An 18,456-nucleotide genomic window follows, 5' to 3' on the forward strand; every position below is an offset into this window, starting at 1 on the left:
AGTTGAGCCTAATTCAGGTCCATACAAATCCCCCCTTCCCCTGCCTTTCGTGGTCAAAGAGAACGTTGAACTATCTGAAAGAATATGGAAATTTATTGAAAACCAGCTTCTCAGATCCAAGGACCTCTTTGAATTCTCTAAAATCATCCACCAAACTCTATGCAAATGTGCATTTCGCTGGATAGATTATCTCAAGTTTGCATCTGGATTTCTAAAGTCGTCCAAAGCTCTAAAAAGTATAATAATCCTATTTATTTACTTTATGAAAACTTTCAGCTGTTTCTCAAAGTTGATTTTATCAAAGTGGAATTCTTTTATAGTAATCTCTTACAATTTACTGGTTGCTGGTCACCCATATGGTTACAATTTCATATAGCATTCTCTTCTTTCAAATAAAACAGTTCTTCACATTCCCCAGCGGCAGCTTAATGCATGTTTGTTAACAAACTCAATACCGGGTGTCGTATTGCAATTTCCATTCTTCAGAGCTATGGGATTTTCACAACTTATATGTGAGAAGTTTGAGACAAAGTTACAAAACTGGAGAAATTCAGATATTTGAAAATTGGGGTAAGCACAGATATACAGAAGTTAGAGACATAATTCTATGGTAGGTTAGTTAAGATTATTTGCATTGAGGTGAACAGAACCAACTCTACCAATTTAATATGTTGGATACAAAGGATAGACAAGCGTATCACGCTACCTAAGGACAGAACCATAACAATAAACTAAACTCAGAGACTTGAACAACATCATGACCTCCTGCATGTTTTCTCTTCTCTCTGCCGTCAGCTTCATATCCTCTACCTATCTTTCCATCTGTCTGTCTTTCTCAGCAGACCATCTTTTTCTCATTTCCAATACACAGAGTGGAAAACCTGCTAGCATTCCTGCATCTCACATAGAATGATCTCTTTTTTTCTATCCTTCTGTCTTTATCTCTCACAAATAGTTCCAAAACCATGGGACAGTGTGTTTATTGGCCCATTTTGCATCTGATGCCCAGTCCCGCGCCATGTACTTACACACATGGCGATTCTCTCCACAGCCATGGAGACAGGAAGGATGGGCAATTCCTGGAGCAGAGGGCTTGGGCTGATCAAACAGTCAATGTCCACGCTCTCTCTTCATGGTAGGTGATAGGATGTCTTACATGGTGCAGTGGGGACTCATCCGTCTACTTGTTCTAAAAGCATTTCTGTTTTGTGCTGGACTTGGAGTTAGAATACCAAAATGAGCTGGACGTACCTCTGTTCCTCCTTCTAGTTTTGTGTCTACCATTACTAAGGTCTTAGTAAGTCCACTCCCCGGGCCGCAGCTTCCTTCGTTAGATGGACTGGCAGACCACAGAGGCGTCTTATGGTTTGTCAGAATGAGCCTATAAGCCTGAGATAATATCAGTACTGTTTCAATCACTTTTCGTCAAGAATCTCACACTCATGATGCAGAGGTTTTCCCACCAAGAAATTATAAGCATTGCCTGAAGCCTATCCCCTGTGTACCCCACTAGTAGAAAACAGAGTGGAATATCATGAACAGTCTCAGTTACAGAAACTTTTGTTTTGTGTAAATCAGAAATGTAAACTGAACAAAGTCATGATTTCATCCTTCCCTTAAAAAAAACAAAAAAACAAAAAACGACTCAACATAGTAGTTTATATCCAGCAAGAATTGGCAGATGTGGTCCTATGGCACTGAGGACTTGAAACACATCCTGTAGCTTTACAAAGCCAGACCTTGCAATAAACCTTGCTAGCTGTGTGGCCTCCCCTTTGGCCAAGAGCCTGGAGGAGCTTTGTGTGGTGAATGTATTGCCAGTGAGACGCTTGTGTTGTTTTGGTAGAAAACTCCAGAAGAGGAGCTGCAACCAGAAAACCCTCCTGCTGAGATTTCCACCCCCAAAGATCCCCCGAATGCTCTGAAGGTCAGGCCAGTCTCACAGCCTGTTGTGAGTCCGACAACGAAGAACGAGTCTGAAGAATATGAGACATGGATCGACAGGTTCAGGGAGCTGGAAAATGCCCTCTACCTACGTGATCTGAGTCGTACAGGTGAAGTGAGAACCTCGGAGCTGCTACGCCTTTCTATTTGCATTTTAGTCTGGAACGGACGCCTCCTTTTCTTGCACGTCTTAACAAATACAGTTTGTATGTAAACCATGTGCACTGGCACCAGGAGCACAATTGGGAAATTCAAAGGTGAGTCAGAGCCAGACATGAATCCCCCACCAGGTCACTCACAGTCGCTTTGTGTCTTTGATCCTCCTCCATTCAACTACTGGAGTGTAACCTACAATCTGGTCTTGTAACTCCCAGCTGAAATCTTCAGCACGCCCACTGACGGGCTGAACTCCAAACTCCTTAGCAAGGCAAAAGCTGGTTCTGTCCACCTGACCAGTCTCTTTTCCTTCAACTGGTAATCTCTCAGCTTATCCTACCCTATCATAATGAATAACTTGCCTTCCTCAAACACACTGTGCTTTCTCCTGTGACTGCTCCTTTTCTCACCCTATGCTCTCCATCTGAGCTGTCTGCCTCTCCTCTTTCTACCCCACCCCCTGCCAACTCCCCAACTTGTCCACCTGACTAGCTCATGCCTAAACACGTTTTAGGTTAGAACTCAGGCTCTACTCCTCTGAGACTCCCAAAATTTGCCCAGACAGATCTAGGCTAACCTTTGTCTGGCCTCCTAGAGTTCTTTAACAACCATTATCATATTTGATATATATTTTTTTTCATTTGGGGACTTCTTACAATCTCACCAGTAGACTACATTCCTTTTTTCACCCTTGCACCTTGCACAATTCTGTTCAACTTTTTTTTTTTTTGAGGGAACGAAGAAAGGAACGAATGTAAATACATAAACAAATCCAAGATGGAAGGTAATAAATACCATTACAGTGTGAAATGTGGGCACTCAGAGAAAGGAGTATTCCTTCCTAGTGATGTGATCAGGGAAGGTTATATTCATGTGAAATTAACCATTAAAGATAAAAAGCAGCTTACATATGAAGTAATGAAATAGACCTTTCTGGCAAAGGTGTATGTTAGCCAAGCAAAGTGTTATGTGTGAAACTCCGTGCAGGAAGTTTTGATTGGAAAGACTATAAGGGCAATTAAGAAGAATGTTAAATGATAAAGGTAGAAATATAAGATTCCAGATCTAGGAGGATCTTAGGTGCCAAACCAAGGAATTTGGATTTAGTTCAAAAAGAGTGAGTAGCTCTGAGAGTTTCTAAGCAGGGAAATGGTAGGATGAAGTTGTATTTCAGAAAGATCCTTGATGGTTGTGTGCAGATTGAAGGAGAAACTGAAAGTAAGGAAAGGAGTAAGGATTTGCAACGTCCACGTGAAAATGAAGTCCCGAACAAGGTCAGAAACCTAGGGAAGAGGAAGCAGGTGCAAAAACACATGGACTGAAATGGTGATACTTAATTACATTCTGTAGTTACGGTGAGTTAGTGTATTATACGTGGAGCCTAAAAACATGGAACCCATAGAAGTGGAGAATAGAATGGTGGTTGCTGGGTAAAATGCGAGACATGGTCAAAAGGCACAAACTTTCAGTTAGAAGATTAATGAGTTCCAAGAATTTAACGTACAGCATGATGACTCTAGTTAACAATGCCGTATTGTATACTTGAAAGTTTCCATGAGAGTAGAGCTTTAACGTTCTCACCACCATAACAACAACCACAATAAAACGGTAATTACGTGGGATAAAGGATATGTTAACTAACCTTATCGTGTTAAACATTTCCCAGTACGTACATGTATCAAATCATCACATTGTACACCTTAAACTTATATAATGGTATATGTCAATTACATCTCAACAAAAACATAGTGGCTACATTAGCACTCTCTAGAAGTACTCACGTAACCGTAGCAATGCGTTTCCATTCTCTGTGTGTTTCTGCTTCATTTTGTTTTGAAATTCCAAAGCACTTAACTCTAGACCACATAAAGTATAACTACCATACAATACCCAAGGACTTCTAATAATCATACCAAAGAGAGGGGTAGATGAAAATTTCAAATGAAAAATTCATCTAGCTTATTAAACTTATTAAACATGTGTTATGAGCCCAGCACTGTGCTAGAGGCTGAACCAGAAGGGAAACCAAAAGAATGAGACATGATCTCTGGCCTCGAGGACCTTTTAGGTAAGGCACCAAGACAGACAGTAGTTGAACGCCAAAAAAACAAACATTCTCAAGGGCAACGTATAGCAAAGTATTATAACTGAAGATACAAATATGAGCTGAGTTTTCAGACAGGGTTCCATGGAAGAAAGAGCTTGAGCGAGCCTTCGGGAGAGGTTGGTGTTGACTTTGGATAGCTGGGGAGGGCGTTCTGAGTTGAAACTATCTCCTGCAAAGCTTAGAAGGATCGTGTTAGATTAGATAGTGAAATTGAGACCCTACTGTGAATCCTGTGTGCCAGGATGAGGCTTAATCCTCTACCCAATGTTTACCAAAGGTCTGCCCAGAGGAGAGCACAATAAAAGCAGAGATGGATAATTTAGGGAAGATACTGGAGAAAAGGAGATCAAAAGGTTACTGAAATAATCATGAGGATGGGGTAACCAGATGATGGACATGAAGGAGGGCACGTGACGTGATGAGCACCGGGTGTTATATGCACCTGGTGAATTACCGAACTCTACCTCTGAAACTAATGATGTTCTATACGTTGGCTAATTGAATTTAAACTAAAACAAAACAAAACAAAACAAAACAAATCACGAGTCTAGGTATTCATACCAGAGAGTGGTGAAGGGGTTACAAGCAAATACAAAAACCATCAGGTGGAGAGGGAAGACATTTCTAAAGAAATAAATGCTGAGTTGCAGTGATGGATGATGGATCGTAAACTTAGTTGCTAAGAGACTCCCCCAAGACTGGGACCTTTCTCATACTGCTGAACTGTTCTGAGGAAAAACAGAGTTTTGTTGACTTTGGAGGCAGATTCCGGCAGATTTGAAATGCCTCTCTCATGGCCTCTTCACTATTTATGCCTGTTTTCTCTGTTTCTATGAAATTCATTAGTTCCTCGTCCGCCAGAGAATGTGTCAGCCTGATCTGGGAACATCTATAACTATCTTTAATGAGGAAAGAGGATTAACTGAGGTCATTTAGTTGGTTTATTAACCACAGTATTTAGATGACCACCACAGTGTCATTCAAGACACTGAGCCGATGATACTACTTATTGATGAATCAGTGTTCTTTATTATGTGCAAGGAAATATGTAGGCCAGGGTGTTCTTCCTTCAGGGTGAAGACAGACCATCCATCATCAAGTTAGTGTTTCTGGGAACTTACTCTGTGCTTATGTTCTAACAGGGGTTGTCAAGAAAATATCCTTGAGGAGAAAGAATAAGAAATGAATGTGAATGACGGCTCATGTTTTCTAAAGAAAGAAGGGCAGTTGGGATAAATGTTTGGGAGAATGGGAGATTTGGAATTTTCCCAATGAACTGAAGCCTAAATAGAAAATGTTTTCCAGTTCAAGGAGGCAGAATGCGAGGAGAGTCCTCAAGGACATTCTTTGCATGAGTCTGGACTCTGCACACAGTGAATCGCTAACTCCTTACATCAACCACATGCTGAAGGGATTAATGGCCTTATTTATGGAGGAAAAAGCCAAGCTCAAAGTGGTAGAAGACTAGCCAGTAGGAAGAGGAGCCATAATTCAAACCCAGTTCTGTTGGCCTTCCCACTACACTAAACTCCCATGACATACCAGAAAGAACATGAGGTTTTGCTTGTTGCTTTGCTGATTGTTTCTTTGTTTGGTTTTACCAGAAGACTTAGATTCAAGTCCAGACTTGACTATTTGTTGAGCCCTGAAAGCTAGTTATTTATATCCTCTGAGCCTGTTTCCTCATCTATAATTGATAATAAAACATATCTCCCTTCTTGGAGAAAGGATTACACGAGATTTGAGATTTCTTTGCAAACTGTAGAATGAAGTCCTTGTTAAAGAGGTTCTTCTTATTCCTTTCATTTTGGTTCTGGTGGGACAAGAACAGGCTTTTCAGCACCAAGATGGATTGTAAGGGTTATTTTATGCAGCTGTCCTGGGCAGCCCCTAATGACAGCAAATTAGACAGATACAAATTTCAGTCAATGGACTTTGGTTGACACTAGGATTCCTCTACCAATGGTAAAGCTCAGCAGATAGCAAAAAATGCCCCTCCACACACCAGTAGTGATCCCTACATGTATTTTTTTAACACTACTTTTAATTTTAGTTAAAATATAAACTACATTTTATGCATTTTAAAAATTTCTTCTTATGAAGACACATTCTTATTGATTTAGAATAATATTGGTGCTATAACTATTATAATCATCCTATAATAATGCCTGCATTAATGAGTGCTTAATAGTTCTGGGCACGGTGCTAAGCTTTCATTATTTTATTTATTTTCATACAGTTTAATTATCCCTATTTTAAAGTTGAGACTGAGGCTCAGAAGGTTAAAGTACCTTCCCAGTCAGACACTTCATCCAAAGCCCATGACTTATACTTCCAGAGGAGATGTCTTGAGGGATCCAAGCTAGACCAGACCAAGAGAAGCCACCCAAGGCAGAGAACTGCAGAAATGCAATGGGCCAACTCACAGAAAGATATTTCTGCAGAGGAAAGGATCAACATTCTAATAGAAGAGAGAGAGAATAAACAAGCCTACATAGAACAGAAAATAAACAGGGATGGGACGGGACGGGATAGAACCGAATAGAACTGAATAGAATAAATCACATTAGGACACCGTCTGTCTGCAACCCACTGTTAAGAACACCCATCACAGAGAGGTTCAGAGGGGGGCATGATGCTCCACAGTCCTTGCTCATTTAAATAGGAACAATACCTGGCAGCTTAAATGGAGGTAACAGGTGTCCAGTAGACCCAAACTTTAAAGGACTGGTCGTGGTGTTCACAAAATGACTAGGGGACTTCATCTGGCCTCTTTCAGAAAGAATTTCACAATCATCATTACAGCCTGCACGAGCACAGGATAACAGAAGAACATACAAGGGATGCATCTTTAGTCCCTAGAAAAGATATTGAAAAGCTTTTCTTGACACCTGCAGTGTAGATCTGCACAGTTCAGGGAACATCTTTAGGAAGTGATCTGAGCCTTACTCGCAACAAACTCTTCCCCCTTATTCTATGACGCAGTGTAGTTAAATGCCTGGATTCAAGCAACTTTGGGCAAGTGACTTACCACTTCTATGCCTCAGTTTCTCCCTCTGTAAAATGGGTTGTTATGAGCATTAAATGAATTACTACTGGTAATATGTTTGGAAGCATGCCTGAAACGTAGTGAATGTTATATACATGTGGAAGTATCAGTCACTATTCGGGCACTCCAGCTAATTTTCTGCATATCTTACCGTCTCAACTGGTTGGGGATCTTCTTCAGGTAAAAGTTTCCTTGTCTAAATCCTCTATATTCCTAAGCACAGCATCTGCCCTAGATGAGCTCACAATGAGGAGCTTATGAAGGAGTTATTTGTCTTGGCTGATGCCATGTTCTCCACTGCAACCACCCAAATCCACGTATCCTGAACTTGGAAAGCACCCTGGCGTTGATACATACAAGGCATGGGTACCAGAGTACACCCTGCGGTGATACACGCTACCGTCTCTATTACACAGCTTTCAACTCTGAGCGATGAGAAATGAGATGACTTACCTGTGATCACACAGTAAGCAGAAGGGAGGCACAGTAAATACATGTCCAGAAATGCACAAGAATGAGCTGTTCGAATCCTGCATGGTTGGGAACATGTTTGGCTCTTTCAGTAAGATAAAAAATTACCCAGAAAAATTAGAAACTGATTTTAGCAGGCACCCGCCTGTTTTAAAAACTGGCCTTTAAAGTTTTATAGCCACAAAGAATAAGCTTCAATTGCTTTAACAAGCTGAACGTGTCAAAATATTAGCATTTTGTTTTTACTCGGAAGTCATTCAAGCTAATATAGATTTTTTTTTCTCTTTTTTGCTTTCTTCATCCTCTTTTCAAAACTTCCCACCCACCCAACCCAATCACAGGAGTTCTGGAGAAGGAACGGGCCAGACGCCTCATTCACAACTACAATCTCATTTACAACCTATCCCTGAGCCCTCGGAAAATCGACCAAGCCTTGCGGAGATTCCGTGCGGGAGAAAATATGCTCTTGGAGCCAGCACTTTGGTACTTAAAGGAGCTATGATAACAAGCCCATATTGTGAGAACAGATGTTTCCTTTATCTTCCTTTTTACCCAGACACGTGTTTCTCTCCGGCCTGAGTGAGGCCGATACAGTGACTGGAGACGCTTTGGACTCGGACTTCTTTTCTGGCCATGACGCTCCCTCACAAGCCGCTCAGAGTGACCCGAGAAAACCGGATTTCCTCTCCCGAGGTGGCAAAAGCCCAATTTCTTAAAGTCCCCTTCTATTCTAATAAAGCTCCTTATTAACATGATTTTTTTTTCTGTATTGTTGATGAAACTTCATTTTTGCAAACCCTGCAATTCCATAGAGTAAAAAATATGCTAGATATTGTGGTCAACTCCCCAAAATGCCTGTCACGTAAGAGACCTCGATACATCATTTTTGGATGAGTAAACCAGCCTTTCCTCTAGTCACTATTCTAGGAAGGATGTCCACATTATCAGAAAAATAAAATTATTAGCAAGACATTAAGACTAAGGATAGGAGCAGAATTCCAAGTGAGTTTTCTGAATAAGTGAGATATTTTCTCTAGTACAAAACTAGGTCATGTTACACTGTCCCCAAGGATATTTTCCCAGGGTATTAGATAGAAGTTTTAATGATTGACACCTGGGACAAGGGGTTCTGGAAATAGGGAACATCTCTACTTTCTCTGGCAGGAAAATCAAGCAAAACTTTCCACGAGTTCCCACAGTTCTTCTATCCAACTTTGCACCTCCCAGGGAACACACACTCACATGCACATAACACCACACAGCATGAGCTCCCCGGAGGAATACCGACCCAGGACTTCAGAGACAAATGTGTTCCCAGAACCATCGTCAATGCTGAGTGGCCTGGATTCTGGTTTTCAAATTTGTGCGGGAGACAGGACAAAGGAGTTAGGTCAAGGGGGAAAGTAAAAAGCTCTCTGAGCATCCCTTTTTATCCATTTTATATAGGGGGATGTCTCATAAAATCTTATAAACAAAACCTTAAGAACAAAATAATTTTGATCCACTAACATCAACGATCTTTAAGGGCTTCAAGTTTGACCTACTTTAGTTTTTATAATCCTTGAGTAACCCAGAAAAATGCCTCTTGAGTCCAACTGACCATCTCTCTAACATTCTAGAACCCTTGGACCTGCTAGCTGTGTTTTAGGTCAAGAAGTAATCAAACAAACATGGCTTTCTCATGCTACTAAAATGTCAAGTGAGGAAAAGTAGAATATTAGGTCAGACAAGTCAGTATACATTGGGCAACAAACACGTGTTGGGAACCGGACGTGCTCTGTTTCACCCAACTCTGACAACTCAGTGTGCCGGGGTTTACCGTATTGAGTAAATGGTACTCAATACCGTTGAGGAAAGAGAGGCTCAAAGAAGTAAAGGGTAGAAAAGCTGTTGGGCTGTGCCTGTTGATAACTGGCCAGAGGGATAGAGCCTTCTGGAAAACATTGGTCACATACCTAAGAATGCCCTGTCCACCCTACATCTCTGTGGGGAAGTGGGCTGGAAAGAGGGTTGGATGATGGGAGGCCCTAACCATGAAGCCAGGGTTATCAGACGCAATCATGGGGCCTGGAGGGTGTAACCTTACCTTACCCAATTCGTTGTATGCAACATCTAGATTCGCTCCTGACGGATAGCCTCAGCAGCCCCCAACTCACGCAACTAGAGGAGACCCTGTTGACACAGAAGGCAACACGAAAGGTGGCCCAGAGCCACGCGACTACAGGTCATGCACACCCTGTACTCCCTACAGAGCTGGCTGACCGAATGTTTCTGGAAGTGGGGGAGCCATGGCCATATCTGGATCCACAGTCACACCACCAGTACTACCCACCCTTCAACAGAGGGCAGAAAAAGAAAAAGGCTTTAAAAGCAGCCAAAATCCAGCTCCGGCACTTAGTAGGTGGGAGGCTTGGCAAGTGTTCCATCTCTCTGAGCTTCAGTTCCTTCAACTGTAAAACAGGAATAGTTTACACTGAGTGTTTCACAGAAGTGTTACTGAGAGTCATGCCATTTGGCCAGTTCTTGCACGTGGTAGGGATGGACCTTTCTTGTGCCCCTCCTTAGCTGCTGAGCGTCAGGATGCTTGAACAACGTCTCTGTGAAATGACATAGGGACATAAGGCTACCCCCATAGCAAAAACACATTTTGAGATATATCTGCCTTTTAGAACCAAGGGACAATTATTCTTGGGTCCTCTCCTGTCTGGAAGTGTCCACTACTTTACCCCAAGGTGTGTGTGTGCACACGTGCATGTGTGCATTTGCAAGACTTCCACTTTGCAAAAGTAAATACCCATTAGATTTTCTCTGAGTAAACCCTGAAAGAAACAGAATTCAACTTAAGTCATCGATAAAGCTAAGATATCAAGGTGACAATGTGACAGCAGATGTTAAATGAGGCCTTGCCATGAGACGAACCGCTGGACACAAACAGGAAAATGCTATGACGTCATTATGCTTTAGAATCTTGGTTGACCTCTATCCTAGGACTTCTCCATGATTTGCTTATGGAAAATCTGCCACCTTTCTCTTTCTCTCTCTCTCTTTCTCTCTCTCTCTCTTTCTCTCTCCTCCCACCCCCAAGATCAGTGTTGTTTTGTATACTCCCTGTGACTGTGTCACTGTGAACTTCTCACACTGGGGAGAGAAAGTCTGGTGTCTGTGGTCTTGACCAGGTTTCTCTAGCAGAACCTTTCTACACAGGTGAGTGTGTGCGCGGACTGTTCAGACTCCAGTATGCCCCGGAGAGACCCAGAGTCAGCTATGTCTGCCCGAACTGTCCGGAAGCCTCAGCCTCTAAAGATGGATCACTGAAGACATGACAGAGGCTGAATCTCACCAGCTGGGCAGACCCCTCCCAGATGTATGACCCTGCGCAATTCACTACCTACCCCGCAGAGTCAGTCATGTTACAGGAGATAATGGTGCAAACCGCCCAGCACTATACCTGTCACGTAGACATGCTCCATAAGGGGAAACTGGTTTCCTATTTTATTCTTATACAGTATCTCCATTTACCCCAGTCAATGGACCAAATCATCAAATGACTTTTCCAAGTACAGACTCCTTCCAAGCCAACAGGGGGCTCCATGATCACGTGGTCCTGGAGGGCAGAGACCATGCCCTCCACGTTCTTGTTCTCCATTCTCTCACCTGCTCTGACTCCTCCCAGTAGCCCAGCTAAGCTGGCATTGCTGTGCTGCCATACATATACGATGTACATATGAGAACTGAAGCTCAGGGTGGTCAAGGCACTCGCCTAAGGGCTAACAGCTATTGAGTGACTGAGTCAGGATCAGAACCCAGTGCACAACTTCAAGTCGAACAGTGGCTTGCAGGTCACAGAGTGAATAACCTGCAAAATTCTCTCCAGTATGTGTGGTCTTTCTCCTCAGCAAGTCTGGAGGTCACTCCCAGAAAGGGCTAAGGTCTTCCCCAGCTTTGTCTCCAGCACGGAGCGCAGATTCACCCAAGTGGGCACCCGGAAAACATTTGTAGAACGGAGCCCCCGCATGAAACTTTTGAAGCCCGATGGCCTCCTGCCCTTTTCCGGATCTCCCAGCAACATCACTGTCTTGTGGGGACTGAAATGAAAGGTGTTTTCAGGACTCTGGGCGTTGTGTGTTCACACAAGCAGAAACACAATGGTATAGATCGCGCAGTCCAAAGAGCTTGCTAAGTGCTCCCTGACTCTTCAGAGGAATTTCCCAAGATCATTAAGGGAAGCAATACAGGGTTTGATATTCTAATTGGGACCAGCAACTGGACAGCTTTGGAGCAGGCCAGAGAACTGTGGAGCTCTGCAAACAAATGCTGGCCTTTCTTCTCTTTCTCTCCTTGCCCCTCCTACTTACAGCCTTCCAGCTACAGTTCCACTGCTCCTTAGCAACAAAGGCGGGGTCCCAGAGCTGGGGTGCCTCAGGAATGCCAGTCATTCCTCTCATTAGCATTCAGGGCCCTTCATCTCCCTGCACAGTTAGCTGCGGGACCATGCAACAGGCAGTGGCTTGGGGGAGGCCCAGCACTTAGCGTGGCTCATTGGGAAATGGGAAGCCTCCAAAAAGAGTTTCCAAACAAAAGGCATCAATATTATTTGTGGAGCCATCAGACTGTCTGGGGCACAATATGGCTCCGGCTCAGCCACATGCTCTCTCCCCGGGTTCTGTGTGAAGGCCTGGTGGGGACTTCGCAGACACGTCATGGCCCTGAATGCCAACACATCGGAAGGTCTCCCCACTTCCTCCCCTCTCTGCTGCCCAGTCTCTCCTCAGACTCAGTTTATTCAGATTGGACAATGGGTAGACTCTAACTGGCGGTGGGGGTGCCCAGAAGAAGGAACTTGACAAAGGGTAAATGGTCAGATGGTAGGACAATCGCAAACAGATGGTGCTGATAGGAATGGATTCCAGACAAATTCGCAAGCAGATTGAGCTCTGACGAAGACTTAGCTGGTGGATAGCAGGCAACTGGTGCCTTGCACCAAGCCCTTGCTCAAAACACACATCCCATTCTCCCATACGATCTTCAGCAGTTCCATGAGGGGATCCCTACCTGGGTTCTGTTTCACTGGAATTCCAAAATACTGATCAATAGGCCAATCCCTGGGAGATTCCAAACAGCAAAATCATTTTTCAACATTCTCATGCTGTCTCTAAGCACAGTTTCCTTCAGACTCCCTATGTTTGAACACCTCCAGGGATGTGAACCTCACTACTTGTCATCTCTAAGACAATGCCTTCTCCAGACAGTTCCAATTTGTTCTTCTAAAATTGGTCTCTATTTTAATCTCCTTTCTACCCTCTCTTGTGGCCAAAGAGGATGTAAAGTTTGATCAATCATGGCAACAACAACTGCACTAACCCTGTGTCTGGCCCTTCTAGGCATCGGGGAGTTAAAAACAAAAAACAAAACACCAGCACCACCACCACCAAGAAAGAAAGAAAGAAAAGAAAGAAAAGAAAAAAGAAAAAAGAAAAGAAAAGAAAGAAAGCTTCGTTTCTCTCTTCCAGAACTGACTCTAGTTGGGGAGGGAGCTCAGGATAGGGCCCTTACTGTATAAAACTTTTCCATAATCCATATCCTGGCCTACACTCCCCACTTGCACCTTCCTATGTATGTACCTCTGAATAAACAGCCCATCCCAAATAAGTCATCTCAACCCCAGAACACCCCCACCCACTGCCCTTGGTTAGCAACGCTTCTTACTCCTTAACCACGGCACCACCTGCCCCTGATTCAGCATGTGATAGAGCGAAGAAACAGAAAGGCAGGTAGGAGAGGCACTCTGTCCCCCTTTGGGTCCACGAGTGGAGTGAGGAGTGGATAGGTAGATGGATTTTGATTCAACCAGAGAACAGACATGCTAGGGATCAGCACCGATAAACAAGGAAGTGGGCTGCTCCCTAAGGTCAGTAGCTTTCTGTCCGCAGAAGCACTTGAGATGGATGAAAATCTGTCAGTGATGGGAAAGAGGAGTAGCTCCTTCCAAGTACAGGATCACACGAATGACAGGATATTCCAGTTACGAAGCATCAGGAAGGTTGCCAGGTCTCGGCCACCTTCTTCCAAGGACAGAGAAGGAGAGAGAAGGTACCACTATCCCTTGACCGGTTCAGTCTCCTCTGTTCTTTAGTAACCATCCTCACGCTTGTAATTCAATCAATATTTTCCTTAGCTGGCCTGCATGCACTCTAGTCAGGCCCCGGCTATTTCTCAGGCAGACCCAAAACAAAGACCTATCTCTGCACAATGGGAGCTTCCAGAGCCTGAGATCCAATCTACATCCTGCCTCTGGAAGACACATTTGGGGCTCATTATTCCCCCACCTCCTGGAGGAATGGGTTTCTGACCAGGTCAGCTGTGATGGCCGGTGCAGTATCCAGGGCATGTGTCCAGGGAAACCCTCTCTCCTGAGGGGGGGAAAGTACCAGAATGGGCCAGAGTGGAGTGAGATGCAAGAAGAATGGTGGCATTTGCAGGTGAGGACTCTGAGCATCCAAGAAATTCTGTGGCTTTGCTGAAGTGCAGGAGGAGTGGGAGACAGATGAGAACTCGCCTTCCCTCACACAGTTCTTAGAGGACATTCTTTGCCAGTCCTGCCAGTCCCACTCCATCCTGGCTTGGTTTCCAGCAACAAGCAGTAGGTCTGCCCCAGTCCAAGAGCCAGATTGGCAGGGTGCAAGAAACCGTGTTCCCACACACTGTACGCCTTGGGATTTGTGTCCTGCTGCCTCATGCCAAGGTCCCCTGAGCCCAAGGGAAGGGGAAGGGAGCTCTCAGTATTGAACACATGCTGTGGGCCAGGTGCTATAATTTCACCTGATATTCATGACAGCCTTTAGAAATGGGAATTATTTCCACTTTACGAAGGAAGAGTTGAGGTTCAGAGACTCAGCCAAAGAGCAGTAGAGACATGATTTAACACAGAGCTTCCCAGCTCCAAACGCTGTGATGACCCCCACCCTTGGTTGCCCATGCGGGCAGAAATGGCGCGGGTGCTGCTTCCTTCTGGGGCTTCTAATAACTTGGGGTCATTTGTGTCTAGGGAGGGAAAAGAGGAACTCAGACCTGTACAGTTCTCTCTTTTTTATTTAACAAGTATTTCCTGAGCACCTTGTATGGTCAGGCGTCAGTAAACAGTTTGAGTGGATTTTCCAAAATACTTCTAGACTTTCTGGAAAGTGCCCTTGCCCAAACACCACTGACTGACTTGGACTTCCTTCCTTCTGATAGTGACCCCTGTCTGGAATTGGTCTGTTGGTAGCTTCTACCCCTGGCTCCTAGTGGATCAGAAAATGCACGTCTACTCCCTGTTTACGTCTCTCCCCACTTAATTCTTCTCGCTCTGAGAACAGCACTCAGCCAACACTACGGTTTCCCTCAGCCCTCTCTAATGGGGCATTAGTGACTTATTCCTATATGGATAACTTAGTTATTTGTTGGTCTGAGGCCATTACGAAAACCACAGATATACCGCATAGATGATTTAGCAGGAAGCATTTGTCTTTCTTATCCATTCATCCATTCATTTATTCATTCATTGGTTCAACAAAAACAAACACCCCACTCTGCTTAGCGCTGTAGTGGGTACCGGGCACATGGTGATGAATGACATAGGACTCACAGTCTGTTAGCAAACGCAGACACTAAAGCTTTTGAGTACAACAGAGTATAAGTGCTGGGCGAGAGAAAAGCCAGGGGTCCTCGGCCCCAGCGGAGAGGCACGCAGCTCAGCCCACTGATAGCAGCATGGCTGTTGTCAGGGAAGGCTTCCTAGAGTATCTATGACTGAGCCAAGCCCTGGCAAAGGAGAAGCAACTGGCCAAAATGGGGATGTGGGTGGGGTGCTTGGGTGGCAGGGCTGAGTTCTCCAGGTAGGTCGACGAAGATGAACAAAACCCCTGAGACATGAATCTGCCCTCTGTCTGGGAACTAGGCTACATACACTTCAAGCTCTGGATGAAAGTGAGGAGGCAAAGCTGGAGAAGGTAGAATGAGGTCTTGAAGGCCCTTGATGCCCAACCAAGACTCCATACTAAGCACAAAGGGCTGTGATATGACCAGAGGAATGTTTCGATTGCTCAGGGGCCATTTGGGGGAAACTGCTGAGATGCAAGAATAGAGGCAGGAAAACCTCTTCCATACGATTGTGTGACTTGGGCAAGTCACCTAGTACCAGTGAATTTAAGGTTCTTCAGCTGTAAAACAGTAGGCTTTAAAGTCCCTCTTCTGCAGGATCATTACAAAGGCTGCATATAAAGTATGGAAAACACACACAGTGTCTAACGCTAAACAGGTCTCATAAAGTGATAGCTATGTATTTTCTAATATTTATGTTCCATAATAACCTGATCACAAAGACAAAGGACCTTGCAATAAGAACAGCCTTTCTTAGGAAGGGCATGAAGGATAACGCCATCAGCAGAACAGCTTCAAGGGAGTCATTGACACTGACGCACACACAAGTAAATAATTTATGTGTTTGAACCATTTTTTGAAGGCCCCATTATTATTCCTACTCCCTGCCTCACAGTGACGCTGGTAGTCACAGTGCATTAGTTAATTTCATGGCCCTGTTGTGCATCTTACAATATTTCATCCTCCTAATTCAAAATATTCATTCCAAGTGGTTCCAACTTCACAAATAAATAATTCCTGTTGGAAAATGGAGTTTTTCCATCTGCCCAGCCCATTTTCCATCTGTTCCTACAAGCTCAGGGTAGGACGGAGCTGGGTCTTGAGGCCTCGTTGATTAGTCCTGATTTAAGAAGGAATGGTTTTCTCCCAGATGGATTGTGCATTAGTGATAAAGATTAGTTTCCAGCGTTATTAGTTACTATGTTGGGAGACAGTTTTAGAGATCTGGAAGTGGACCAAAAAACATGCTAGATAAAAGGAAGGAGAGAAAAGTCACATTGACCTCACTCCCACCACGCACTTGACCTTGTAGGCACCGTATGCACTGCACACATGTAATTTGACAATTGCAACAATTCAATAGGTCAGTGTGATTACGTCCATCTGACAGATGAGGGAACTGAGGGTCTAAGGGGCTTTAAAAAGTGCCCCAAATCACATAATTTGTAATAAGGGAGCTAGGATTGAGTCCAAAACTCAGGCTCTTTCCAAAATGCCAGGGATTCAGGGGAGCACTGTGCTTTTTGAATGGAAAGTACATTGACCAAAGAATTATGATGTTGTTTCTTTGGATAACCATGTCGTATTACAATAGAGTATCCAATGAAGGAAAGATCATCTATTTTTAGGTCCTTACAATGACATGGAGCTGGACAGAGGAAGAGAGTCACTTATTGATATGGTCAGAACACAGTCCTATCTTAGAACTTAGAACAATGAATTATGAGTTAGAAAACCTGGACTCATACTTTGGACCCCCAACTTATCTCAAGAGCAAAAACAAATCATTTAATTTCCTAAGCCTTAGTCTCCTCAACTGGAAAGTGAATCTACCCTATGTTGCCTCTTCAGTGAACCTCAAAGGGTGTGGAAAGGCACACCTATAAGAAGCATGTAAGATTACAGAAGGGAGTACAATTTGTCAATGGTAAAATTCTGTGCAAATATTAGATGACATTTTCATTTCTGTGCCTGCTTGCAACAAAATGTTTGCCTGCAACAAGATAAGGAGCTTGTGTCAGTGTATAAATCTATGCAATCCTTCCTTCATTGAGAAAGTCTGGCCATATATATATATATATATATATATATATATATATATATATATATATATATATATATATTAGTTGAACTATAATGGTGTGCTTAGTGATGCAAATGATTTAGTCCAACACAGACTTAAGCAAACAGTCTTATTGGCCAACACCAGTCTGTGGCCCACACTTTGAGTCTTGCCATCTCCACTAATCAAGGAAAGCAGATGGTGTAAGCACTGGAATATAGTCTCAGGTGACTACTTATGAGCTTTATGTGACCTTGACCAAGTTATTCAAGCCCTCTGTACCTCAGCTCCCTCTTCTATAGAACAGGGTTAACAATACCAAACCCATAGGGAGGCCATGAAGATGAAAAGAGACCATGACTACATGTGTGACTGTGTAAGACAGGGCCTGGGACATAGCAGCCAGTTATGGTGTTATTCATCACCATCATCAACCTAAAGCATCTGTCCTCCTGGTCTACCAAAGTGTGTACATTCCCACTATTAGGGGTTGTATTTTGGTTATGGTACAACCAACTCAACTCAAGGAGGTTATGGTGCTACTGGCATCCCGTGAGCAAAGGCCAGGGACGCTGCTACAATACACAGGACACCCCCTACAGCAAGTGTTATCCAACCCAAACATCAATAGTGCCAAGGTGAAGAATCTTGCATTAGAGTCGTTCCTTTGGGTTGCGGTCTCCTGTCATCATATGGAGATTTAATAATACACTTCAGGCTCTACATAAACTTGTGGTTTCATAGAATGTCAGCCCTAAAAGAGACTTTTGACCCTAAGAGTCACCATTGTGTGGTCCAAATACCTGATTTACTGAAAGTAAACCTCAGAGGGGCAGGACTTCCCTTCTCCCTCTCTCATGCAGTGACGGAAATGATATTTTCGTTTCTTCTGTCTTTCAGTCTTGCCTCCTGAAAACACTCTTCCCCAGATTGATTAGAGAAACCCAAGGTCAAAGTTACCAGGCTACCAACTGAGAGAGCTAAAATTATACCCCATGTTTCCAGATCCAGTGGCTGAGAAACTCAAGC

General features: G+C 43.7%; 1 protein-coding gene across 1 annotated transcript in view; it reads left to right on the plus strand.

Annotated features, from left to right (window-relative positions):
* Positions 1-8,229, plus strand: part of CUNH1orf87 (chromosome unknown C1orf87 homolog) — a 78,378-nt gene extending 70,149 nt beyond the window's left edge. The window contains 2 exon segments of the mRNA XM_044383579.2: positions 1,847-2,054; positions 8,069-8,229. Of these exon segments, the coding sequence (XP_044239514.2) occupies positions 1,847-2,054; positions 8,069-8,229 (369 nt within the window).
* The last annotated feature ends 10,227 nt before the right edge of the window (positions 8,230-18,456 follow it).

The sequence above is a fragment of the Ursus arctos genome, unplaced genomic scaffold (assembly GCF_023065955.2).
Source record: "Ursus arctos isolate Adak ecotype North America unplaced genomic scaffold, UrsArc2.0 scaffold_12, whole genome shotgun sequence".
In the NCBI taxonomy this organism is placed as follows: Eukaryota; Metazoa; Chordata; class Mammalia; order Carnivora; family Ursidae; genus Ursus; species Ursus arctos.